Here is a 27,395-nt window from a genome sequence, read left to right as displayed (position 1 = left end):
GCAAGTTTTATGTATCCATTTGATTATAATAACACCTATCCCCTGTGTCTATAAAATGACTTCATTTTTTATGCCAGGGTTCATTAAATCCGGACCTCGGAGCCACTTTTCCTGTCGTGTTTTCCATGTCTCCCTCCTCCAACACACCTGAATCAAATAATCAGGATCATTATCAAGCTACTGGAGAGGTTGCTGATGACATGATCATTTGATTCAGGTGTGTTAGGGGAGAGAGACATGGAAAACACGACAGGATAGGTCGCATCGAGGTCCAGATTTGGCGAACCCTGGTTTATGCCGTAATTAATCTTGCCACACAAATAAATTTCAATGAAAATACAGTAAACATTTCAAGACAAATCCTGTATACATAACATTCATTGGAAAGTATTAACCAGAAAACAAAACAATATATAAATGATTAAAAATATATATCATATCAATTTAACTAACTAAACTTTAAAATAAAACCATTCATTTTATTAATATTGTTTAATATTTCTTCTGAATTAATATTGGTGCTGTGTGTGCATACGTTGTTTTACAGCTAAAATGTCTGCCAATTGCCAATATACCTAGCAAGTAACCCTCTTCATTCCATCTCAACCCAGTGGCAACTAGAAAGTCCGCCAAAGCTCTTATCGCTCTATCCTGCCCCTTCGTGGGCCACAACAAGTCTTTCAGCCAGGCGCATTGCTGCCACCTGTCGGACTGGATGCGAACTGTAGATAATCACAGCGTATAGAGGGGATAAAAACAGTGATGTATGTATGGCGGCCGCCGGCCGTCCAGAGCACCGGCCGTTCTGTGATCCTCCAGAAGCTACAGATTACCAGTCCGCCCCTGGTAGCACCGGATGTCCTGGGACTGAAGGGTCAACAGTTCGATCCTGGCTACAACTGGCTATTCTTGAAGTATCTTTGGGCATGACATTGAACTCTAATTTGCTCTCAGCAAAGTTGACAGTGCCTTCCATCGTGGAGGGCGTAGAATGTGTGCATGAGTAATGCAATTGTAAAGCATCTTTGAGTATCTAGAAAAGCATGATATAAAGCCAAAGCATTATTATCATCAAAGCTGGGTAGAGTAGCCAAAACCTTTAGTAGCATTACAGTGATCCCTTGCTACTTTTTAAACTTCCAGCCCTCAGTCCATCGAGGATTTTTTTTCAGTTAAAATAAAATAAACAGACGAGCTGTCCCGAGCGGATCACATGGTCTCACTCTCCCTCACTCTCTCTGCCCTTTGTTGGTCAGGCAGTGCACTGGAGTTGCTTGTTAAAGTTAACGATGATTGACAGACGTTTGGTTTTGACCTTGCCAGAGACGCGAACTTTAAAGCAACACATTCTTCAATCGTCATTTAACTTGGTAAACAGTTGCTGTGGCAATTAGGTTTCTGGGTGAGCGGGGGACCCAAACGCAGAGAAGGAAGGCAAGGTGGCTGTGGTAACAATTGTTTATTGCGGTATGTGAAGGCAGTGTGTGTCCAAATGGTCAGGCAGGCAGTTGGTGGGTGAGCAGTTGAGCTGTGAAAGCAGGCGAGCAATGACGGATCTGTGAACAAAGGCAAATATGAGCTGTGCCTTGATAGTAATATTTGGGGCACATTTGGTAGCACCGGATGTCCTGGGACTAAAGGGTCAACAGTTCGATCCTGGCTACAACTGCCTACTCTTGAAGTGTCTTTGGGCATGACATTGAACTCTAATTTGCTCTCCGCAAAGTTGACAGTGCAGACAATCTATCCTTTACCACCTTATGCCCTGTATTTCTTATATATTATATCCTTTAGTTGTCTTACGTCTCTGATTGGTCTTCGGGACAATTTACATTGCTATTTTTGTGTAGCGATCGCAAATGCTACTCGCAAATGCTAAACCCTAACCCTAATCCCGAACACTTTTAATTTTTTCATTAATAACAAATCATAATTCTATGGTTTATTTACACTCCCCCCTGAATAAAGTTGTTTTTTTACAACAGAAAAGGTAGAGGTGGCAATCAGATACTATTTTTTTTTTCAGGTCATTCATTGTCAGACAGAAGCAGCACAGCAAAACGCCACGCTAAAAAGTAAAAATATCAAAACGGCTTACTTCTTCATCCTCAGAAGGACTTTGGCCCCCAACAAAATGTTTACTGCATATAAAATGTGAATGGCTTTACTTTGCTGGCGTTAAACTGCTCTTTTGGACGTCCACACATCCATTCTTCACATTTTTTCCTCCGAGTTTTTGGTTTCGGGAAATGTATGAAGAAAACATCCTTTAAATGTTGTAATGTCTGGCGTCATTTCTACAAGCTCCTTAGCAGCAGTGTTGGATCGGCATGTTTATTTTTGAAAGATTACCGGAGAAAACAAGCACAAATGTAATGGATTGTATGCAAAGCATGCGTACATGCGTACATGCCTACTTCCCCATTACGATGGCAACGTCACGGTCTAAAAATAGCATTCGTGCAGTTCGCTATTTGAACGTTTTTAACATCATTTTAACCAGAAAAGTCGGTTTCAGTTCAAAATCGATTAATTGAATAGCCCAATACTGTACTATAACCTATAACCTAAGCTTGGATTTTTGAAGAACTACGAAAGCTGTACCGCATACAAACAGGAAGGATTGTCTCAGGAGTGATTTGTTCGAGGATTCAAGGCAAATATTATATTTTTCGTACCACGCATGCATTTTCAGACATTGTGAAAAAAATTAATGGGAGAATGGGAACTGTTATGGCATTGGTGTCTTTCTTCGTCATATATAAGTAAAATAGATTCGTAACTGCCCATTTTTTTGCTCTTTTAACAAAGAATCGAGACAGTTTTACGTCCATATCTATAAAGAATTCAGTGATTGAAGCATTAATTCGCAAGAATTTTCCTCTTTACCTCGTTTACACACGAGGCAGCCAATTTTCGTAACTGACTAGGCTTATTGTTCGCAATATTTACGCAAAATAAATGCTATGAGCACGTTTTTTTTAGCTTTCAACCTAGATTCAAGGCTGTTTTACGTCAATATCTATAAAGAATTCAGTTTGCATTTATTCAAAAGAATTTCAACGTAAAAAGTAGGGCTGTCAAACGTTTAAATTTTTTAATCGAGTTAATTACAGCTTTAAAATTAATTAATCGTAATTAATCGCAATTCAAACCATCAATAAAGTATGCCATATTTTTCTGTAAATTATTGTTGGAATGGAAAGATAAGACACAAGATGGATATATACATTCAACATACGGTACATAAGTACTGTATTTGTTTATTATAACAATAAATCAACAAGATGGCATTAACATTATTAACATTATTAACATTCTGTTAAAGCGATCCATGCATAGAAAGAATTGTAGTTCTTAAAAGATAAATGTTAGTTCATAACCATAACACCATAGTATAAGTTATAGAAATTTTATATTAAAATCCCTCTTAATGTTTTCGTTTTAATAAAATTTGTAAAATTTTCAATCAAAAAATAAACTAGTAGCCCGCCATTGTTGATGTCAATAATTACACAATGGTCATGGGTGCTTAAACCCATAAAATCAGTCGCACCCAAGCGCCAGCAGAGGGCAACAAAAAAACACAAGTAACAAGTGGACATTGCACATTCCTGTCATTTTAATCTGTTTGAGCGGGGCATCTGCGTTAATTGTGTCAAATATTTTAACGTGATTAATTTAAAAAATTAATTACGGCCGTTAACGCGATAATTTTGACAGCCCTAGTAAAAAGCTCTTTGTTGTGGACATGTGGTAGGGCAGCACCACAGTGAACTTAAAGTGCCTGTGACACGAAAAATCATGTTTATTTCTAATACATACGGTGTTTTATGCTCCTGAATGAAATGGACCACTTGGATGTGTTAAGAAGTGATCGATCTATTTTAGTGCTGCAACGATTAATCATTTAACTCGAGTATTCGATTACAAAAAAAATATTCGAAATAAATTGTGCTGCTTCGAGTATTCGTTTAAAGTGGTGTTTTAATGGTTTATTTTGAAAGTGTTTGCAATTAGTTTTATTGATGAGGGTGGATACACTGCCCTCTGGTCTGCCACTTTTCACATGGCTGAATCCAGCTGCTCCCTGTTAAGACCAACGTATGCTAGGTTTTTATTTGAGCTTATGATTTTTAATGCATTCTTAAGTTAGTTTATAGGTATATTTAGCCGTTTTTTGTGGGACTATGGCTACGTTCATACTACAGGTCTTAATGCACGAATCCGATTTTTTCGTGTTTTTCCGACTCGAGTGAGGCATTAACTTGACGGTCTGAACGTGACAAGTCGCATAGAACGGGACCATTTCAAATCCGATCTGGGTCACGTTCGTATGTGGTCTAAATCCGATCTGGGCCACATTTTTCCAGACTGTCGCGGCGGTCTGTACTGTCCAGTCCCGCAAATCGGATTTCATGCAGCAATTACGTCATCAAATAGCGAGAGAGTCGTTACCGTAGCGATGCACCTGTGCGTTATTAGCGCCTAGCTTGCAGTGAACACGGCTTTCGGGGAAGGGCTGGGCTTCACAACAGTCATAAAAAATAAAAATGGGTTGAGGATAAGCCTGAGAATGCTCAGTTTTCTCTGTTACAAGTGAGCAATATTTCAACATTGCTTACACGGCCGAGAGAGAGTCGGGGCAAACTGCCCATATGTGTGTGACGTGCACGGACAGTGCGTGCATGCTATCGATCCATATAAACTTTGAATATAAGCCTAAACGGGGATTATTTATGTCTGTTATTTGTGTCCTCCTTTTGAAAAGCAAAACATGATATCCCTGGAATGACGGATGACGTGTGTCATTTGTTTTGATGCTTCTGCGCATGCGGGTCTTCTTGCTTAGCGCGTGTCGGACTGCGAATTAGTGCGCATGCGTAATACTTGAACGGTCTCAACGGATAAAAGCAGTCTGAACGGGCACGCCAAAAAAACGGATATGACAAAAAAATCGGATTCGTGCATTAAGACCTGTAGTATGAACGTAGCCTATGTGTCTGAACCACTTCAGCATTTTTTTAGCATTTAAGCATTTAAGCTAGCGGAGTTTTTCTATGTAAGTTTGCCAGTTGGTCTTTTTTTGTAAGTAGGTCCTCATTTGAAAAAACATTATACCGTTTGAGGCTCAGGTATTTTAATTTTTCGTGTTCCTTTTCCGATTACTCGATTATTCGAACTAAGTAGTCCATCGATTAATTGAATACTAAAATATTCGATAGCTGCAGCCCTAATATATGTATTCAAGTTTTTGAATCCCACGCTACGAAAATGGCGGACTTCCGGCTTCGGTCTTGTATTGAGGAAGAGGGTGCTGTGATGTGTACGGAGGAAGGAGTCCTCTTCACAATACAGCCGTACTGTTATATGAGAAGGACTAAGGATTCAGCTGATTTTGCGGATTAATACGTTAATTTTTCGCATCACGCCAGCCAAACGGCTGCAGAAAAATCTTGCTGTATGCGCCTTTTTGGGGTTTCAAAAGGTTCCCATTCACCGGTGGATATTGGCCAAAACAAGCCCTACTACTGTGGAACCATGGGATTTACGAGGAAGTGAGCAAACATTGTGTTTTGTATAACTGGTATGTCAAATACTGGGATCATTTTAATATGTAAGTGGTTTGCATTTTGTGGCTGACATGCTCCTTGTCCCCTCGGTCGAGGACTGGCGGCTTGTCGCACATCCCCCCGCCGGGAGAGCACAATACTTGGCTTATTGCCCTCTTCATGTGCCCGGTGTTCCGTCAAATTTTCCGACCGATCAAAGATTGCAACTTTGAGTTAAAAATAGCCTTGAATACAGCGATTACAAAGTTAACACTACAAACTTTCTTTAAATAAAGGACTTCTTACGTTTGATCAAAGATGGGCATGTAAAAAGCTCTTCTCATACACATCAGCTGCACATGTTAGCTGCACAACAACTGCAGCCGCTCTCATATGACTGTCGCTGTTTACGTCTTCGCCGTGTAGTAAAGCATTATTATGCCATATTGGTGTTGACCATTTGGCAGCTACACGCTCCTCCGACGTCGGCCGGTTTGTTCGGCGGTCATTGTCCAGCTGCTTCCCCGGCAAGCTCTCCTGTCCTTAGTAGCAGGGGAACGAGCTGTAAATTGCTCTCCGCCGGGTGGGTTGCAGATCGGCGAAGACAATCGACAACCAAGTCATCATGTGAAATGATCCGGGCTAGATATGTGGGATTTTCCGCTTCGAAGACTTTGAAACATCACACGGTTCGGGTTAGCATGTCGGCTAGCTGTCACGCCTCTTGGTTTGTTTCATTCTCCGAAACCGGGGAAGGGAAATGACATAGACCCGATTTAGGTGGCATAAAATATCGTTCGGGAGGTGCGACAGTAAAGGTGAAGTCGACAGTTTTGACCATTATGGGGTAATTTTGCCATGTCGTCCTGAATAAATGCATTTTTATTATTTCATATTCCATTTAGCACAAGACTGTTATTTGTCATGTCCATGTCATTTATTTAGCTATTGGGGAAAAATACTTGGATAAAAAGAATATCCTGTAAAAATATTGGAGTAGAGAGACTGAAACAATGACATTTTGTGGCTCACTTCGTTGCGTTTTCCTCGTTCTGAATAATTCCCCCTCAATGGGCTGCATATTAAATCAGATGAAATCGTTACTCCGCTGACGTCATCCACCTGTTGGGGACACTAGAGCCCTATAATGGTAGGCGTGGCTAACCAGCAGATTAAAGACTAATTTCTCGTCATCTGCGGTTTTTTGCTAAATTGTTGTATATAGCCGAATCATCTCAAAATATTTATATATTATTTATATATATATATTTGCGTAAAATAAATGCTACCAGCACGGTTTCTTTTGCTTTCAACCAAGAATCGACTGTTTTACGTCCATATCTATCAAGAATTCAGGGATTTAAGCATTTATTCACAAGAATTTCAACGTGAAAACCTCATTGTTTTGCTACAGCAGCCATGTTGGATTTTGTATCTCTAGATTTTATTTTACACATTTCTGCATCCATATTAAAAAACAATCAGCTTTTACGTGTTCTATTTTATGTAATATTTCAATCTAATAACTTTCAGTGAAAGGCCATGGTCGTACACCAACCCCTACGCCGACAGCAACAAGCATATCGTATACCTTGACCCCGTGCACCTTTGGAAGAACATTTACAGCAGCTTCCACAACAACGGCTGTATGCTGCTGCCCAGGTGTCCTGGGGCTGAAGTAAGGGACCAGCATTATTTACTTCATAAAATTGATTAATCAAAAAACCTATGTTTCTAAAACAAACATGTTTTTTAGGAGCCTGAGAGGATGACGATGGCCCGATTCTCAAGCCGGAAGGCGCTGGGAGAACTACAAGTCGGTCAAGGCCAGCTACAAGTTGACCCAGAAGGTGCTGGCATGCTCCTCGATCGAGAAGCAGAGCGTCGGGCTCATCATGGCGGTCGTCAACCCTAACACGGTCGCACGGGCAAGGAGGAACACAGGGACACAACATCCTTGAGATGTTCCAGAGGACAAAGGAGACCTGGAGACGGGCCGGGCGTTCCTCAAGCAGCCATCTCTCCCCATGGCCCACACGGAATGTCGCTGTGGGACTCCCTGTTGTACAGGAAGCACAAGAGCACCTGCTGGAGTTCCCTGCGGTCCCTCTTCAACTGTTTTGGTGCGACTTCTCCAAGGATGTGACTTCAGAAGCGAGGAAGAACAAGGCATTGGAGGTGCCAGCCGACAGGAAAAGGAGCAGAGTCAAGGGGGCAGAAAGGAGACGGTGAGAAACAGGGACTTGTCCAAGTCGAGGAAGCTAACCAGATTGTGATTGTTGAAAGACGAGGCTCACATCCTGGTAACACCACATCAATTATTTGCACTGCCTGAATTATAGGACTATCTCATACACATTTTTTATTTATGTGTATTTAGATTCCATACTTTATACTTGCAAGTCACTTTTGAGATTTTAATTTATCTTATCCTGCACTGTAAAGGGAGATGCTCCACAATTTCATTGAACAACCGTATAATGATAATAAAGGACTATTCTATTCTATAATAGTTGTGATTGTGTATAGAATTTATTAATAATCTATTTACATATTACTTATATAATATACCTTAGGTATTACGTTTCTGATGTTAAATTGAGTGAGTTATTAGCTGTTGAAAACTTGCAGTAAATAACACCAAAAAAACATAAGTTGCAATTTTGGTCAAAAACTTATATGATATGTTAAATATTGCTATTGATCCTGAAAATAGAGGTGATTATCTCTGCATTTGGTGATTTTTGTGCATCTACTGTACAATCTGAGAAATTTATAGCCATTTTAAGTTTTGTTATACTTATATTTAAAAAAAATGATTAATCGGGATTTTATAAGGGAACGACTTTGAATTTTTTTTATGACGCTGCGCATGGAGACTCATACATGGCTAAGCTAGTTGCCTGTTTTGGATTTAGGTCAGTAGCAGCTTTGGTATTGAAAATATCTGAATTTAAAGTTTTTGAAAATAGGCATCCCAGGAATTGGGACCTGTCAAGTATCATGAAGTCTATGGATCGCTATGAGTCCCACTCATTGACTTTGATGGGTGAGTTTGACAGATAAAATAAATTCATGAACTGCTGCAGCATGTGTCCATGAAATAATTAATTAAATAGTGGAATATTTATATATGTATTTGCATTAAGTGAATTTGGTATTTTAATGAATTATAACATATTTAATTACATTTCATTTAATTGCCATTTTAATTAATTAATTTTATTCACAGTTATTTAATAATTTATGTATGTATTCCATTTTATCCCATTTGGTCCTCCATACTTATCCAGCGAGTTCCAATTCCAGAATGCACCGCAATCGTGTTTTTTTTTGTTTGTTTGTTTGTTTGTTTTTTCTGTCCACGAAAAATAATTTGCTAATGACTGTACATGTCCTCAAGATGGCGCCCTCGTTCCAATATTAGTTCTGATGAGTCATAGGGATCTCCAAACTATTTCACATAGGGCCGCAAGCAGTGGGTGCAGCATTTCATTCCAACAAAACAAAACGACTCACACAAGTGTAATCATTTGTCTGTCAGGTGCTGCTTGATTTAGCAAAAACCTCATCGGTTAAACTGTCTGTGCTCGACGGGCAGCACAGAGGCGCTCATCATGGCAGCACAAGCTCAGGCCTTGCGCATCAGAGCAATAGAGACCCAGATATACCACACCAGGCAGGATCCCAGGTGCAGGCTATGCAAAGAGGCCCCTGAAAGACTCTGACACATACATTAATAGCAGGGTGTAAGATACTGGCAGGAAAAGAACAAACCAAAACCAAGTAGCCAGTATAGTGCACAAAAACATCCATGCATATATGGACTGGAGATCCTTATATCGCAAGGGCAAACACCTCCCAATATGCATGGTGGAAAATGAGAGGGCTAAGATCCTGTGGGACTTCTGGGTACAGACTGATAAAATGGTCGTGGCCAAACAACCAGATATTATGATCATGGATTAGCAGCAGAGGACAGAAGTTGTGCTCGATGTAGCCATTCCCAACGATGGCAATATAAGGAAAAAGGAACACGAGAAACTAAAGAAATATCAAGGGCTCAAGGAAGAGCTGGAGAAAGCATGGAAGGTGAACGCAACAGTGGTATCTGTAGTCATAGGAGAACTGGGGGCTGTTAGGAGCCTTCATGCTCCCAGGCCTCTGGTAGAGGAGATGAACGGCCACCCACCCTACCATTGGAGATGGGGGGTTGGTGAGGGAAGAGTTCATATATGTATATATTTACTGTAATGTATATACCCAGATAGCAGACCGACGCTGAAAAGATGTTAGATCAACATTCTGCTGTCGAACTTATATCGTTGAATCAACGTCACTTTTGCACCTTCAATTAATGTTGTTTCAACGTTGAAATCCTTACAAAACCTAAACGTCATTTCGATTATTCATAATATTGGAACAACGCTGAATCAATGTTATGTTTTTGACCAAAACGCCCACTCATCCATAATTCAATGACTTTTCAATCATATTTCCCGGTCAATCATAAATCAACTATTTGCCAACATTAGTTCATCAACTATAAAACAATGTTAACCCAACCATCGCCTGACATATCATAGAATAACGTTGTTTCAACATCATTTGACATCGAAATTTTCAATGTCAACCATACTGATGATTTTCATAGAAAATCAACGTTTATTCAATGTCGGTCTGTTATCTCGGTATGTAAATATATATATATATATATATATATATATATATATATATATATATATATATATATATATATATATATATATATATATATATATATATATATTAAATACTTTATATATTAGAGGGAGGGAGAGGGAGAGAGAGGGAGTGGGAGGGAGAGAGAGAAAGAGAGAGAGAGAGAGCGTGAGTTAATGAGTTTTGTATGTTTGTTTGTTTGTTTGTTTTTTGTGTTTCCCCATTATTGCTCTTTATATTAAACAGTCGCCATATGTGACCACAAGTCAGAATATTGCAGTCTTGCAAAGTTGTACTGAACGGATTTCCCATGCTGTACACATCTTCCTGCACGTAGGCTCGTGAATACATCTCATGTGACACTTGTGTAAGCGAGGAGAACGATTGCAATGCCGCAGAGGACAGTAAATATTCAATTAGTCCTGTTAACTGTATGTACTGTATATGCGTCTCTGTGTTTTACTTCAATGAATTCAAGGAAGTGAAAATGTTTTCCAGCAGTTCTCAGTTATGTATACAGTGTATACATATTAATAGTGTTTACATATAATTTCAGGCAGTAAAACACTACACAATGAAAAACAGTGGAGCTATGTATTTTTTTTTTCTCTAATGTTTAATGTCCCTGAGTAAAGATGACTTGCAGTTTCATGCTCAGGCTGAGGGTCTGGTGATGATGTGGGCGAAAACAGTCGTGCATGGATGTTATTCCCATTCATTTTATAACATATTTTCCACATAATTAAATAGCAAATAAAACATGTTTTATTAATGGAGAGGGGGACTACACTCAAATTAAAGAGTTGCTAGTCTGTAGCATCTGACATGGCGGCCGTGTGAGATGCCGCGTTCAGAATGGACGCTGGCAGCAAAGGATGGCGTGACGTCACGTCGCCAGGGAAACCCGGCCATTGAGGCACGTGGCATATATAAAAGCGGAAGGCGGTCCAGTAGGTTCCGCACTCACGTTCAAGGAAGCATCAGTTGTTGAGGTAAGCTTTAAGCCTCCTTTATCCCTTTCCGAACACATTTGAGCAGCACGCATCAAATATTTGACACATTTTGTTAACTACGTCGAACACTTGGTTTGTATTTTCATTGCAAAAAGATAAGATGTTCAAAGCTAGCTTTTCTGTTGGTGTAGAATTGAAGTGACGACGACATCATGATATAAGTATGTGCCGACGTCTTATCTGGGCAGTCATTAACTTGTAGTTGTTCTTTTCAGATTCAGAAGATGAGTGGTCGATATTAGGGATGTCGAATTTTGTATTGTAGTCGGCTTTACTTCCTTCCGGAATTGAGAATAAAACAGAGGATGGGAGGGGATGCGGTTTTGACTGTTGTGTAATCCATGCGTTGTTGCATCATTTGGTCCTCCTGGTTATTTTAAATCTTCAAGTAATCCAGTTTCACTTATACAAAACCGTTAACAACGGTATGCGCGTTTACATTGTTCTGACGCAGGAGCAGCCTTGCTGCGTGACATTGGTAGCTCCCTTTGCGGCATCTTTGCGGAAGTGTATTATAGCGTCCATGTTACGTAACCTTACCAGGCTCAACGTATTCTCCTTTAACTACATTTAAATAATACGCAATAGATATAGTTTTCTCACTTAAATGCTTGCATGTAAAATATTATTATTTGCCAGTTATACTGCTGCTTTGAGGCAGTTATATGGTTGAATTGTGTGGGGGAAAGAGCTACGTGCTTGGATGTCGTAGCGTTATGAAGGCTTGGTGTCTTGGCTCGTTTGACTCTTTTATGCAAGCAGACATTGAACGCAACCCTGGGGATGTACTAACTAAGCAGGTTTTTAGAGATGATGACTTGATATAATTCACTTAACTGTTCCATCAAAACATAGCAACATTCCGTTTCCACGTTTTTATGTAAAACATGAACAGTATGAGTGACCTTATCACTTTTAGTTATATTTATTCTCCACTCTTGTTTGCTATCTCTTTTCATAAGTTCTCTGCTTCTAGTGTGAGCGACCCTACTCTGCGTTTCACTGGTGTAGTAATGGTGTGCAGATGCAGCCATGTAAGGCCGTGTCTCGTAGCTGAAGGTCATCAATCCAGCTGGGGAAGGTCGATGCACAGGCCTGCAGCTGTTGCGAAAATGTAGTTGTACAGATCAGTCTTTTGCATCTCAGATACATTTAAGATGGGTTGACTACACTGAATCAACATGGTAGACAGTAGGGGAGAGCGGGGTTTAATGGCCTGTGTGTTAGTTGTCACACATGCTATAACTTTACTGCCAGAGGGCGGTGTTTCCCAGTATCAGCATTGAAACGGTCATCATGGTGCCCAGAAAATAAAAATGAACATGGATTCTACTGTAAGGCCGCACATTACACTGAGGTTAAAAGCAATTACTTATTTAAGGTCAATTTAAACGTTTTAATGTCTTCACTATTCTTTTTATGGGCGTTCACACAATAGGTTTATTGTTATTAGAGTGTTGCCATAAAAAAGCATGAGGACAAAGATACCTTTTTTATTTACATTCTCTAACTAGCTGGTAGTTTAGCTTTTAGCCAAAAAACGCGACTTTCGGTTGGTTGTCCCGATTTGGATGTGGATTGTTGTCATACCATCAACAGATTGAAGGATTCAAATGTTTTTTCATTATCACTACACAGGACACAGTAAGATTGTTTTCCAGCTCAGTTGTGCACATAAGTGGTCTCCAACACTGTCCTCAAAGACTGTGGATGCAGGATTTCATTCCAACCATACAAGATGACGACACTTTTTCACCAATCTGGTGTTTTACAAGTGCAATCAGTTAATTGCAGCCAGGTGCTACTTGTTTTAGCAGAAACCTCATTGGTTCAACTATCTGTGCTGGATCGCCAGGAACAAAAACCACGACCTACAGCGGGCCTTTGAGGACCGGGTTGGAGAACACTGGTGTACATCGGAGAATGCAAAACGTTTAGGTAAAAAAAAAAAAACATCCAAGTCAGTAAAACATAATATTGTGCTTAGTAGTGTGCAGGCAATGGACACACTAACTCTTATTGCATTAAACAACTCATATTTGGGGTCCCTATATCTGCTATCACTGTGCTTCAGACAGTGAATAGATATCGCACAATGTGTTGATGTTCATTTCTGGGCTCAATTTAGTTCAGTTGAATACGACCTACCTTTAAATGATTTCTTCAGTGAAATGAGTTCTTGTCTCTTCTGGCGAAGCAGCATAGTAAACCTGTTCCAATTTAATAATAATAATAATGTCATAATGTATTCTTGGTAATGTTATATGTTGTCATCATTTTTAAATTAAACCCCATTAAAATTGATAGTGACAATCAACCCCAGAGTTCATGACACCCATTCCGGATGATTGTCACAAAGTGTCAGGCTGCCTTTGATAAAAGTCATTGTTTGAATAAAAAATAGAGAAAAAATAATGTCCAATCCAAGATAAAGTAGACTTTTCTGTATAGGTGACTGATAATTCTGATATGTTATGATTGAAAGATGTTTATAATAGAGTGAAAAATGAAAAAAAAACAGACCCCGCTCTCCACTACTCAGTGGTGGGGAGTTGCATGGTCTTATTGCAGGAACTAATAGTATGACTAATATCCATGCGAATTGTGAGATGAAAAAACACATGTCTCGTGTGTTCTATAGCTGGGACCAAATTTGATGTCATGTTATAGAAACCTTCATAAAAAGTTAATAGTAAATTGAATTACTGTTAATATTAAAACCGTTTTAACATATACATTAACCAGTTTCTTCACCATGGCTGATTTAAAATGCTGCATTGTGGTAGTGTTCTTTAGGAAGGACTTGCCTACATGCACCTCCTCTGCAGAGTCATCACATAACATGTCTCCTTTGAATTCGCTACATGCACCTCCTCTGCAGAGTCATCACATGACATGTCTCCTTTGAATTCTCTGCACACCTTTTATTCATGTGCATGTAGAAGCATGCACTTTGTGCTGCCTTATACATTAGATTTTAAGTTTTAAAACTTTTTTGGATTAGTGTATATGCCAGGAAAGAATGCTGAGTCACCGCCGATCCCAAGCCTGGATTTAAAAAAAAAAAAAATGTCTGGGTTGTGACAGGAAGGGCATCCGGCTAAACAAAACTTGAGTGTGACCAGCTAAAAGCCCCACCATCAACTAAGTCTTTTTGGTAGCTGCTGATCAAGCATGCCACAGGGACAAAAGAGCAGACGTGTCAATTGTGCATCGCTGACTGCAGGATGTTGTGTAAAGCCTGCTGAATGTGCAGCCAAACTGCGCGAGTGTGTTGGACAAAAATGTGGCAGCAAAGCGACATAACTCCAAATGGAAAGGGAGTAGAGGAAGGTAGTGGGAGTTGGTTATATGGTAAAATTAACAGAGTAAAACTGCCACCAAAGGCTTTGCCTCTATACTCTGGGAGGTGGGCCACAAGTATAAACATGCGCTAACTGGATGTTCTTCCTGGCTTACCGCCAGTCAGTGCACTGCAATGGAAAAGTACACTTGGAATAAAGGGTGTAGCAGAGGGATAAAAGCAAAATGAAAGTTTGTATAGGCAAGAGAGGCTAAGGATTAGACAGAAAAGCTGGGGATGGTCAATGAGTTAACATTTAGTTGTCTGGGGGAGGTATCTGAGAAATGAATTTGTCGCCTCTATCGACTACTCCGGTTGTCTCATACAACAGACAATGCAAGAGTAATGTAACCTCATGGCTCCTCCAAATCCCACCCACCCCTTTTCCTCAGAAAATGGGTCACAGCTCAGAGGGAGGGCAGTGTATGCAGAGCGAGCTGGACAGGATTGACAAAGAATAGTAAAAAGGAACAAATAATTTGATGGGGAGGGGGTGCTCAATTCATCCATTCATTATCCGTACCGCATATTCTCACAATGATTGGGGGGGGGGGGGGGGGGGGTTGAACTGTAATTGGAAAATATAGAAAAAGAATGAAAACGAGTGGAGGTGAGAAGGTACACCGAAAAAAAAAAAAACTGGTGGATTTACTTGATAAAATCATTGTAACAATATGCGCTTACTTTTAAGTAAATTAACTGCATGCAATATCACGTTCAGTTCACAAGCAGTTTTACTGCTTGTGATATCAAGTAAAATTTACTTAATAGAGGTAATTGCAAATTGTTACAATGATTTTTATCAAGTAAATCCAGTTATTTTTTTCAGTGTAGAGGAATAAAGTAAAGCTATCTAATGGCAACAAGTTTAGGGTGTACCTTGCCTCCTGCCCATCGTTAGCTGGGATAAGTTCCAGCACCCCACAATCTTTTTGAGGATTAATGGTACAGAAGTTGAACGACTGAGCAACTGAATGCAGGAAAAAGAATGCGGCCATAAGATGGAACGTTCTAATCTTGTAGGTGTTAAGTAGTGGTTTTGCCTTCCAGCGTTGTCAGAAAAAGATGGCCATGATGAGCCCATTAGAGAATTGGTGAAATCCTCGCCATTGACATTTAATGAGTGTCATCAGATTTTAAACTGCTGTTCACAACATTTGACTTGAATCGTCTGCTTAGCACAATGCAGCCTCTGTGCACTGGCTGAGGTAATGTAATGTGTGGGAATGTGAGAGCGTGTGCTGAATACAGGATCAGTCAATGTTGTCATTTGATTGAATTCAAAGTGTAAATGGCAGTTTTCAGTAAGTTTACTGTAACTACTGCAATACTTTTCAATGCTAATTTGAAATGGCATATGTCAGTTTAATACAAGATTCTACATTTGCATGGGTAAGAGCTGAATATAAACCCCTTTCACCGTATGGTCTCTAGTTGGGTTTGCGTGGCTGCACTTGCTCCTGGAATTTTTTTCCGCAATAAATGCAGATACCTGGGCAGCTGACGTTTCAAGTAGGCTGTACTGATTTGATGTTCAGTATGCTCTTACAAAAAGCGCCTGTCACATATTTCTTAAGAAGATATGCCATCCCCCTGTCTGCGCAGGCTTTTATTCCTCTTTTTCATTACTGTCTTTTTGATTAATGAAATACAGTACTTATAATTGTGTTTTTAGTATTAAACCATGATTATGACTACTGTATTATGTGTATTTCATAGCAAGGAGGAATTTAAACCATGAGACTGGGATTCAAAATAAAGACAAACTCAATTCATCTAAATGCATTTAAAAAAAACTGCAACTTTTAACAAGTCACTTTTCAAAGTTCTGTACATAATAAAGATCAAACATGAGTCAAATATAGACATAATATAAGTAATAATGAAATAATAAAGAAAACATTGTTACCTATTTTAAATGTTTTTAAAACCATGTCCCCTGGTGCCTTGAGTGGTGTCTTAGAGCAAACTGTCACAGTACTTAAGCACAGAAAAATGAACAAAGTAGTAAAATGGATTCAGTAAAATATGTGGAAATATATGCTTTTATTGGAGAATCTAACAATAACATAAGTTTTTCCCCACGTTTTATCAAGTGTAGCAATAGAACACTATATATTTCGTTTCCTGATTATGTCAGGCCACTTTGTCATTCAGAAATCTTAGGCAGGGCCAGGAAGGGAGAAAAAGTCAAGACAAAGGGGGTGAATGCTGAGTTTTGTCAACAAACACAAGGTGATTGATGGGTAGAAGTAAAAAGGGAGCTCACAGCCACACTTGTTTCTGTTGTATTTAACGGAGAATAACATAACACAACATGGTGGACTGAAGTTGTCAATTTAATCTCACCATACAGGAAGAAAGTAATTGAAATACGCGTCTTCCTGACTAGTGACCTTGATAGGTTATTTTTTTTTTTTTTTGGTTAACACTAAATATTATATAAGTACATATCGCTATCTCTTTATTTGAAGTGTTCTCATAATAGGTTTCATCTGGTTGACAGCCTGTCCAGTCTCCAATATAAGTGAGACTTGTATAGTCTCACATCAGTTAAGGAGATTATAGTGGTCTAAAATGACATCCAATCGGAATCAAGGACAGCCTAAGGTGCCCTTACTTACCTGAACACACACACACACTCCCAGGCTGAAGCAGGTCAATGCTACTGGTTTATCAACAATGGCAACTTTTACAAAGAAATTTGCATTCCTAAATGTTTAATGATACCAAATTCTGTAATACAGGGGAAGTCTAGTAAAACACTCCCGATTTCTAAATGAGAGCCAGCAAAATACTTCTATTAAACTGGAGTAAAGACAGGCATAACTTGACACAGGGTGAGGAAAATGAAGGACAAAAAAGGTAAGCAGAACCACAGAGAAGGAGGACCACATAGCTGATCTGATACCAGCCATCATGTCTGATCTGGTTGCAGTTCTGTACTCCAGCCTCTCTGCTTGTTCCCTCCTCCTTTTTCATAACCACCATTGTTTTCCAAACATGTCTATACATGACACAATACCACCACTTGGAGTACATTCATTTTCAAAACCTCCATTTTCCCTGCCCACCATTTATACACTCCCTTTACATTCAACTTACTGGGATGAAAGCATACCACATTGGAGATGTTTTCACATATAGTATGTACAATGGCATAATATAGCCTACTTTAAAGTCTGAAATTTACATGAGTTTTGGCGTTAATTAAATCACTTTCACATTCATAACTAGAAACAATTAATAAAATAATAATAATAATGATAACAAAAAAAAATAAATAAATAAAAAAAAAAAAGAAATAGAAACTGCAATTGATGGAGAAATTGCGATGGGAGCTTTGCTGTGGTAGGTACAGATTTAAGACCTGCCCAATTGATTTTGGAGCATTTTGGAGTCACTTCCTGTTGATTTTGGGGTCACGTACTGTTGATATCAGGTCACTTGCTGTTTAAATTTTTGACGTACAGTACATGGCCGTCAATTGCATCGACTTACATATGTGTCATTGGAATCCAAGTACATTGGCATCAATAGAATCGACATACATACAATGGCATGGACGTACATGGCCGTCAATAGCAAGCACAAACAGTACGTGGCTATAATTAAAGAGATTTTTGGCTTTGGTATTCTCCAAAAAAATCCTCTGGTATCCTCTTTTGCTGCTTAGCACTTCATGTCCAGTTTTTGTCAACAAGCTTTTTATGTTAACTTTTGTTTTTCTTTTCTTTTTTTTCCCCCCCCCCCCAGGTAACCAGGCACCCCAAGAAGCTTCAGTCATGTCAGATCTCTGTGTTGGAATCAATGGGTGCGTTAAATGAAAAACACATTTGGTTGTAAAATTTTATACAGCATACAGTGGTCTGTCTTTTCTGCAGCTGAATGTGTCTTACCAGAATGTTCATGTTACATTAGAGTTTAAATGATAAGATATCTTTTGGCAGTTTATCACATTAAAAATATTTGGAATGCAGTTTCATGTTACATCCTAGAAATGACAGTGAAATGGAACTAACAATGTCTTTGTTGTTTAGCTTTGGTCGTATTGGCCGCCTTGTGTTGAGAGCCTGCCTTGAGAAAGGCATCAGGGTTGTGGCCATCAATGACCCCTTCATTGACCTGCAGTATATGGTGAGAGAATATAATGATATATATGAAAATAAAATTGATAATATTTAAATAAAAGTTCAGAGATTTGATATCAGTCCTAGGATAAGAAAAGTAAGATAAAGAGATAAATATTTAAAAAAAAAAAAAAATTGCACGTAAAAAGTAAAATCCATATAAAGGAATCAAAATGTATGGGCATATAAATGATTACATCCAAAAAATAACTGGCCAGCTCTTTATTTAAACCAGGGCTGTCCAAACATGTCTTTTTACAATTATTTTTTATTTTAGCTTTTTCGTATTTAGTCATTTTTTGAAAAAGTGCATTAAATTTTACATGTCATTCATTTTAAATGTGTTTTCATTGGGCATACTAAACAATGTTATTGCTTCTGCCTCTTAGGTCTATATGTTCAAGTATGACTCCACCCACAACCGTTACCGTGGAGAAGTCTCTGCCGACAATGGAAAGCTCATCGTGGATGGCCAGTCAATCTTTGTTTACCAATGGTAGGTGCCAACGGTAGATGCATAGACATAAACTCTATGCTGTTCCACTGGGATTGCTTATTTGAAGTAAAAATGAAAGGTGTGGATTATGCAAATATGTGGAGTCTCACTTGCTTAGAATGTGCGAATCTATTTGTGTCATTGCTTCTAGCCGAAGTGAGTTAATATGTATCAAGCGCGAAGTGGGCACGTTAGATGAAAAATGAGTTCGATACGTTTTTCCGTTGTGACAAAGTCAAATTAGATTCACTCATTTTGCTAGTGGTTTGCATTTCAAAGTCTATTGCAGTTAATTGACAACATGCATTGGTATCAAACTTAAACCAGGTCACACCTATGTGATGCTTAATGCAGTGGGAAAAAAATGACATATAAATGGATGGGACCTACTACTGTATATAGTAATGTACCAGTTTTTTTTGTTGCCGATTAATCTTCTAAGTGAATTCCTGGCAACGTGAATTCCTGGCAACGTGAAAAGTATTTGGGTCACAGGAAATAGCTGCCTCTGCACCCTTTGAAATACTTTGTACTTTAATTCTTCTGTAGGTTGGCCCCAACACTTTGTAAGGCAAAAGGGAGTATTCAACCTTGCTGTTTAAACAACTAAACATGGCTTCCTATGTAAATATTTCCCTTCTTGTGTCGCCTTTTCTTTGAAGGGATCCACGGATAGAAAGACTTGTAGTTCTTAAAAGATTAATGTTATGATGAGTTAAAATAATTTGATATTGAAACCTATTTTGATGTTTTCGTTTTTAAACAATTTGTAAAATTGGTTAAACTAGTAAGTTGTTGTTCACGTCGCAGGGCGGTGACGTCACATGGTTACGCTGCAGAGCTTCCAGAGTATGACTCAAGCGACACAAACATGTCATCTGTTCGACCCTTTCAATTTGAACCCGAGAGGAACAATATTGAGCATGACACCACTGTCGATATTTCACAAAACGAGCAGCAAAAGCAAGATGAACAGGAAAGACTGGATGAAACGTGATGAGAGTAGGGAAAAAAACTACCAAACTGTGCTACACCGGCAAAACGTCCTACAAGAGGTGAATATGACACCCAAATTACTACCGTGCGCTTTCAACTGGTTTTGTTTAGATGCATACTGACAGAATAAACTAAAGATGCCTTAAGAAAATGCTTAAATGTAGTAATATCAAATAAGGGTGGTTTAAATACGTTACGTGACTAATGTGGTCAACAGATCAAAAATCTGCTTAAGAGCGACCACAAGAAAGCACTATGCTTAAAACTGTGAGAGGGAAACACATGCAAAAAGTATTTTGCGGCAATGAAAAGGTAATAAAAGACTGAGCGCATGTGTTGGACATCTCGCCGCGTCGAAGGAATTGCAGTAACCCAGTAGTAGTCTTCGAGTGACAGTGACAATCTACGTCATCACCACAAGTATCCATAAAACATGGCGCCCTCCGTAGGTCAAAACATATACTAAATGTTATAGATTTTTAAATCAATGGCAATATTTTATGTTTCAAATAACATATTTTAGTAAAAGAGAACACTTGTGGCTAATTAGAACCTACAAGTCTCTTAAGTCCGAGGTTCCCTTTAAGGCAGTAGTTATAAATGTTTCTCTTCTTCTCAATATATTTTCCTCTTTATCTCAATCTAGTATGAAGCCATCTGAGATCCCCTGGGGCAAGGCTGGCGCTAAGTACGTTGTGGAGTCAACCGGAGTCTTCCTCAATGTGGAGAAGGCTTCTGTATGTATGCCTATCCAATACAAGCCTGCATATAACAGTCAAGTTTCTTAACAAGTGCCCTTTTTACTCATGGACTTAGGCTCACATATCTGGTGGGGCTCACCGTGTGGTAGTTTCAGCTCCATCACCCGATGCTCCCATGTTTGTCATGGGTGTCAATGAGGACCAATATGACCCCTCCACCATGAAGATTGTCAGGTAATACAGTATGATAGCTTCATTTTTTTAATATTGTGTTTGTGCATGTTAATTATGCAAATCCAATGACTCCTTACCAAAGACCACATGTGTTTTTGTTGACAGCAATGCCTCCTGCACCACCAATTGCCTGGCTCCCTTGGCCAAGGTCATCAATGATAACTTTGGCATTGACGAGGGTCTCATGGTAAGCCACAATAACGCTAAGTTCATTCCGCAGGTGTTAATGCACAATTCAGATTTTTTTGTCATGTTTTTTTTGTCGTGCCCGTTCAGACTGCCGTTGCCCATTAAGCCCGTACAAGTATTACGCATGCACACTAAAACCTGAGTTATGCTTCTGGGCTGCGGTGACAGCGTAGCAACTACGGCGTCAATGAGCATTCGATAGTTCTGCGGCAAGGGAACACGTTGCTCTGTAATTCACCGTCAAGCTACTGGAGGGATGTGATGTTGTGTTTGTACGGTTTTGGGCAACTCATGTCCTCTTCCTCTAGTTTTCTTCCGGTTACACAGCAATGCCAACGGAGATGGAATGTTTGAATGTGGATCTTCAGCTCATTAACATTGAACAACAAATATTGATCATACAAATGTTGAGGCGCAGGCGTCGCAGAAGACTCTTGCAGAGCTGGTCGTTAGGACAAGAATGTTTGTAAATGATGGTAAATTCCCGCTGAACCGGAAACAACAGTCTGAGCGGACCAATCAGTCCTTTTGCGTCACGTAACCACGCGTTGACGTGACGTGTTGTCAGAATTTTGTGGAGCTGCACGTCAGGCTACAGCAGAGGGTCGTAAATCTGGTCTGCCTTGACAGCGTAGGTCTGCCGCTGAAGCATAACTCAGCCGTTATTCGCAGTCTTGACAGGCGCTGAGCAAACTAGCCGGCATGCGCAGAAGAACCAAATCAAATGACGACACATGCTGGTTCTACGTCATTCTAGAGTGATCGTATTTTGATTTCCAAAAAGAGGGCACAAATAACTAACATAAATAATCTCCGTTTAGTCTCATATTCAAAGTTTATATGGATTGATAGAATGCATGCCTGTGCTGTGTGTGCATGACGCACACACGTGAGAAGTATTGAAATATTGCTCATTTGGCGCACAGAAAGAAAACCGAGCATTCTTAGGCTTTTTTCCCCCCCATTTTTTTTTTTTTTTTTTTTGACTGTGGTCAAGCGCGCTGCCTGCCTGAAAGCCGAGCTCAAGCTGGGCGCTAACGCCAATGCACAGCTCCATCCTCCATGCCACTTTGCTGACTTAATTGCTTAATGAATTCCATTTTGGGAGACTTGACAGTTGATACTGCAGCCACATTCTGGAAAAATGTGGCCCAGATCGGATTTTAACCACATACGAAAGTGACCTAGATCGGATTTGACATGGTCCACTTTTATGCGACCTACCTGTCCAGACCTTACCTCACTTGAGTGGGGAAAAAACAGGAATAGGATGTGTGCATTTAGACCTGCAGTATAAACATAGCCTTAGTGAATTACAGCAATAACAGCCAACATCACTGTGTTTGAAAATGTATCTACTGTACTTTGTATATGTATTGATAGTAATTTCACTAATTGAATGATGACATCGAAAGCAAAGTCCTTTTTTCATTATGTAGACTACAGTCCATGCATACACAGCCACCCAGAAGACAGTGGATGGCCCCAGTGCCAAGGCCTGGCGTGATGGCCGTGGGGCTCACCAGAACATCATTCCGGCCTCAACTGGTGCTGCCAAGGCCGTTGGCAAAGTCATTCCCGAACTTAACGGGTGAGGCCATGAACATAAACACATGCTATGAATCAATCCTCGTACTGTAGTTAAGAGACACAAAGAAGTAACGGCAAATTGTAATGATGTGCATTTGTCTCCAGTAAGCTGACAGGCATGGCATTCAGGGTGCCTGTGGCTGATGTGTCGGTGGTGGACCTGACATGTCGCCTGTCCAAGCCTGCATCTTATGCAGAGATTAAGGAAGCTGTCAAGAAGGCTGCTCATGGGCCCATGAAGGGGGTGCTTGGTTACACAGAGGATCAGGTGACATAAATAATGTCAATGTCTGAAATGTTTTACTCCCATGTAATTTGTAAACACTGACCACCTGTATTGTTATTGTGCAGGTTGTGTCCTCCGACTTCATTGGCGATACCCACTCGTCCATCTTTGATGCTGGTGCTGGCATCTCCCTCAATGACAACTTTGTGAAGCTCATCTCCTGGTTAGTTTTGTTTTTTGTGTGTATTTGTCCCCAACTTCAATTTTTACAGACAGCAAACAATGAATTTTATGCTCTCATTCTTTCATTTCTCCTTTCCCTGCTCCAGGTATGATAATGAGTATGGCTACAGCCACCGTGTTGCTGACCTGCTGTTATACATGCATTCCAAGGAGTAGACACTTCCTGTGCTGATAGCACATCCAGAAAGGGACCACGAAAACATGCTTTTATCCCTTTTCTCTTTTACACAGAGGCTCCACTGATAACCCTGTCACGGGATCACATTTCCTTAGCTCTTATGTACAAGTAGAACGCAGCAACTATGTGTTAAGTGTTCTGATTTAATCTAGTCTTTTCCTTTAATAATGTCATGACTGGCCGGTGACAGTATTTGTGTCTGTGTGTCCTTGCCCTCTTCACCTCCCATTGCTGCAGTAGATGTGTTGTTATGGCTCAGTGCTGTCGTTAACTGCTGTATCCATTTCCATGTTGGTGTTTTGAAAGCTTATTTGCCAGTGGAAGGCGATGGGGCTGAGTGACTGTAACTCCTCTAAAGAGTAATGAGACAAAAAAATAAAACTTGAACCCCTTAAAGGTGTCTACATGTCCTCTTTCATCATGTATGTATAAATGAGGATACGTACAGTATACTGAGTTTTCGGTATTGTCCATTGACAACGGTACAACTTGAATTTATTTATATTGCCCTATCACAAAACAGCCACAGGCTGAAAGGTATGTACCACAGTGTTTAATAAACACTAGTGCTGGATCTACAAGAAACACCAAGTGCGGCTGTAATGTTAGCCTGCTGCTGGTCTGCTTGATAGAAAGTATACTAAACTGTTAACTTGACCTTTACGGTCTCTGCTCAGAACCCATGTGCAGTGGACGACATAACAGCCGGTCTACAAGTCAGGTTGCTAGAAAGCAGGCGTCACAGACACTGTAGCCCAGAAGCAACACAATACACTACTATACCAGAAAGATGCATTTAGCTAGCCATAGCCCAGCAATTTAAGTGTTTACAATAATCTGAGGACAATGTATTCATACTGGGTAAATACCCTCTTTATTATTATAATCCACACCCATCGAAATGAACATGAAAACTGAATTAGCTCGTGCACAAGCTGCTGTAGGGTTCAAAGCAGAGGGGGAAGTAACTATAGCCGTGTATTTTGCACATGTCGAAAGTCAGGCTGGCTTGCCAAAGTAATGGTTTTTAGTCGGAAATTTAAGGCAACTTTTTCAATAATTCCCCGCCCATACAAATGAAAGGTAAAAGTCTAAGAGTATGCACAACAAACCTTTCCAATTGGGCGAAATGAGTACAACCACTCCCTTACGCCACGGGTGAAATTGGGTAAAGCCGGTCCAACCACTAACTTCCTTCCAGCATGGCGCAGAAGCCCAAAAAACAGAAACCAAGACAAAGCACTTTGGGGAAACTTTTAAAAGCATACAATGTATTTTGTCGATCAAGATATCCCCTCAGAGCCACCAAAAATAATATATGTTTAAGATTAGTTTGTGTTTATTACTATTTGTATAGTATCAAATTTATATATTAAAAAATATATATAATTTATTGTAGTTTATTTAATTTTGGTCCAGAGACACAACACCAATGATGAAAGAAAATTATTTAAGCAAGTTTGGCTTAAAATTTGACTGTTTCAAACCATCATAGCATAGGCTACTCAGTCTAACCAGTTTTCCGGTTATGTCTTAAGATGTTCCTGCATATCGTGGATGCGTTTTTGACTCCGCAAAACTGATCTATTGTGATCTCACCAGGGTACTGGAGGTGTTGCCATCAACTATGGGCAGGTGCATCCTAAATAGACCGCCAGCCAATCAAGGCACAATAGACACAACCATTCACACTCACATTAACTTCTACTGTATTAGGATGTTTAATCAATCTATTATTCATCTTTTTGGTATGTGGGAGGAAACCAAAATACCCTGTGAACACCCACGCAGGCATGCAGAGTCCATGCAAGAAGGCCGGAGCCAGGGTTTGAACCCTTGACGGATTTACATGTATCTTAATATTTTTTGAATAGTTATGGACTTCGTCATGAAATACACGGGTGTCCTCTACAGTCTGAATTACAGAGATTCATACTTTTTTCCCTTAATGTTAAAAGGGTATACTTTATTCAGTGGCGTGCACAGGTAGACGTCAGGTGGTGCTGGAGCAGTTGCCCTTCTTAACCGAGGAAGTGCGCTTATCTGGGATATTAAGTCATCATTATTATGTTAGCAATCTGTGTGCTCCACCCAAACGCTGCGGCCATGATCACTGAGAGTCCACTTTCCTCCTGTCGCACAAATACACGCTCTCCTGTGCCAGGCGTGCTCATCATTGGTCAACATGAACGCCCTGAGTGAACACGGAGACGGCACATTGTAAAAGCAGCACAGCAGAGGAGCAGCTGCATCCACGTCATCTCCTCCCCCATGCCTGCAGCTCCTACACAGGTAACACGTAATGAGCAGAGTCTCGAGTGTATGTGTCTGGCCCCTAAAGTATTTGTCTCGTGAGGTAGCCTTTGTCTCTGTGCAACTCTCTAAACGACCAATCCAAATTAGTCGACTGCCCAGTCCTACCTGTTAAACAAGCTAGCCACTTGTCATCAATCAATTAATAGATGTAGCCTGATGACCAGCACACAACCAGTTTTGGTAGGAAAAATGGTGGGAAAAATAAATGAAACTATATATTATAACTCAATATTTAGGAATGTTAAATATTAGTATTTAAACGAGTAATTAACTTAAGTCAAACTACCGTAATTTTTCTGAGTATAAGCCGCCACCCACAAAATTTGACACGAAAACAACATTTGTTCATAGATAAACCGCACCGGACTATAGGCCGCAGCTGTCCTCACATTGTTATGGGATATTTACACCCAAAAATAATAACCGGTAGCACTTTATTTGAAAGGGACGTCATGAAACTTTCATGAGACCATCATAATTATGAAATGATACTGTCATGAGCAATAATGACTTGCTTATGACAGGTGTCATTAAGTGTCATCCGGCATACCATCTCACTTTTGAATGGATGTTGACCATCCGAGCTGGAAATATATGTAGTTAGTGACAAAATTTTGCCTCTGGGGACCTGCCCCCCAAATTGGCTGAACACACCCCTGGGCACATTAACATTGCTTACCTCAGTTTGAAGTTTCATTTTTGGCATGTGTAAATTATGAGTGTGTCCACAGGTGCACAACAAACCGAAGATGACATTTCGGGAGAAATCAGTTGGGGATGGTTTGCACTCTCTCTTATGGGTTATTTCTTGTAGATTTTCAGTCGCTTCCTATTTTCGGGCATTTTCGGGTCATTTCATTGTTAACTCGATAACAAGGAGTTATCCAAAATTTTCTATGGTTTTATAATTTTTCGTGATTTTGTGTGGATTAATTTCTGTGTTTTTTCACGGATTTGCAATGTTTTCTGAATTGTGCAGTTTTTCTGTTCTGTTCTGCTGTTCTGTTTTGGGCGTTTTACCCCCCACTGTTTTCATAGAATTATTTCCTCGGTTGTTTGATTTTTTTTTTGTTTTTGTTTTTTCTTTGTTTTTCAATTTTATTTTATTTTTTCGTCGGGAGGGGGGGGGGGTGCATTGATTTTGGGGCATTTCTGAGTCACTTAATTACTGTTCTATGGGTCTTTTTCGGGGCACTTCCTGTTGATATTCCTGTTGTCATTTTTTTTGTTTTGTTTTGTTTTTATGGAAATGATTGGGACCAGTGGAAATAAATTAGGTTGTTTGTCAAATTTTGGTAGAACCGTGTTTTGGGCAAAAACTGTATAGAACTTTTGGTGCGCTTTGATTTCTTGATTTTTTTTTTATGTGTATCACGGTAAAAGGATATAATTCTAAACCATACTTTATGCCTTTTGTATTTTGTTTTTCCATTGGCCCTTGTTTCTTTCAAATCAAATATGAGGTTTGCAATAAGAGTGATTCAGTG

The 27,395-nt window shown here is 39.7% G+C and overlaps 1 protein-coding gene across 2 annotated transcripts; it reads left to right on the top strand.

Annotated features, from left to right (window-relative positions):
• The first annotated feature begins 11,165 nt into the window (after positions 1-11,165).
• Positions 11,166-23,988, top strand: gapdhs (glyceraldehyde-3-phosphate dehydrogenase, spermatogenic). 2 transcript variants are annotated; one of them, XM_057834424.1, is made up of 11 exons: positions 11,166-11,245; positions 18,366-18,423; positions 18,650-18,746; positions 19,129-19,235; positions 20,878-20,968; positions 21,048-21,166; positions 21,272-21,353; positions 22,795-22,946; positions 23,051-23,213; positions 23,297-23,394; positions 23,501-23,988. In XM_057834424.1, exons 2-11 carry the CDS (start codon positions 18,395-18,397, stop codon positions 23,568-23,570), a joined length of 1,008 nt encoding a protein of 335 aa, XP_057690407.1. In that variant the 5' UTR covers positions 11,166-11,245; positions 18,366-18,394; the 3' UTR covers positions 23,571-23,988. The 2 variants fall into 2 exon arrangements, with proteins under 2 accessions (XP_057690407.1, XP_057690406.1); XM_057834423.1 differs by lacking the exon at positions 11,166-11,245 and adding an exon at positions 13,101-13,204.
• The last annotated feature ends 3,407 nt before the right edge of the window (positions 23,989-27,395 follow it).

The sequence above is a fragment of the Corythoichthys intestinalis genome, chromosome 4 (assembly GCF_030265065.1).
Source record: "Corythoichthys intestinalis isolate RoL2023-P3 chromosome 4, ASM3026506v1, whole genome shotgun sequence".
NCBI classification, from domain to species: domain Eukaryota; kingdom Metazoa; phylum Chordata; class Actinopteri; order Syngnathiformes; family Syngnathidae; genus Corythoichthys; species Corythoichthys intestinalis.
This window is presented reverse-complemented; position numbering and strand designations above follow the sequence as displayed.

What these genes read in the sequence shown, in the direction of transcription:
- gapdhs (XM_057834424.1), top strand. Translation starts at nt 18,395, where the DNA reads ATGTCAGATCTCTGTGTTGGAATCAATGG. An exon ending in TCAATCTTTGTTTACCAATG is followed by an intron (nt 19,236 to 20,877) that starts GTAGGTGCCAAC and finishes ATCTCAATCTAG; the next exon opens with TATGAAGCCATCTGAGATCC. An exon ending in TCCACCATGAAGATTGTCAG is followed by an intron (nt 21,167 to 21,271) that starts GTAATACAGTAT and finishes TTTTGTTGACAG; the next exon opens with CAATGCCTCCTGCACCACCA.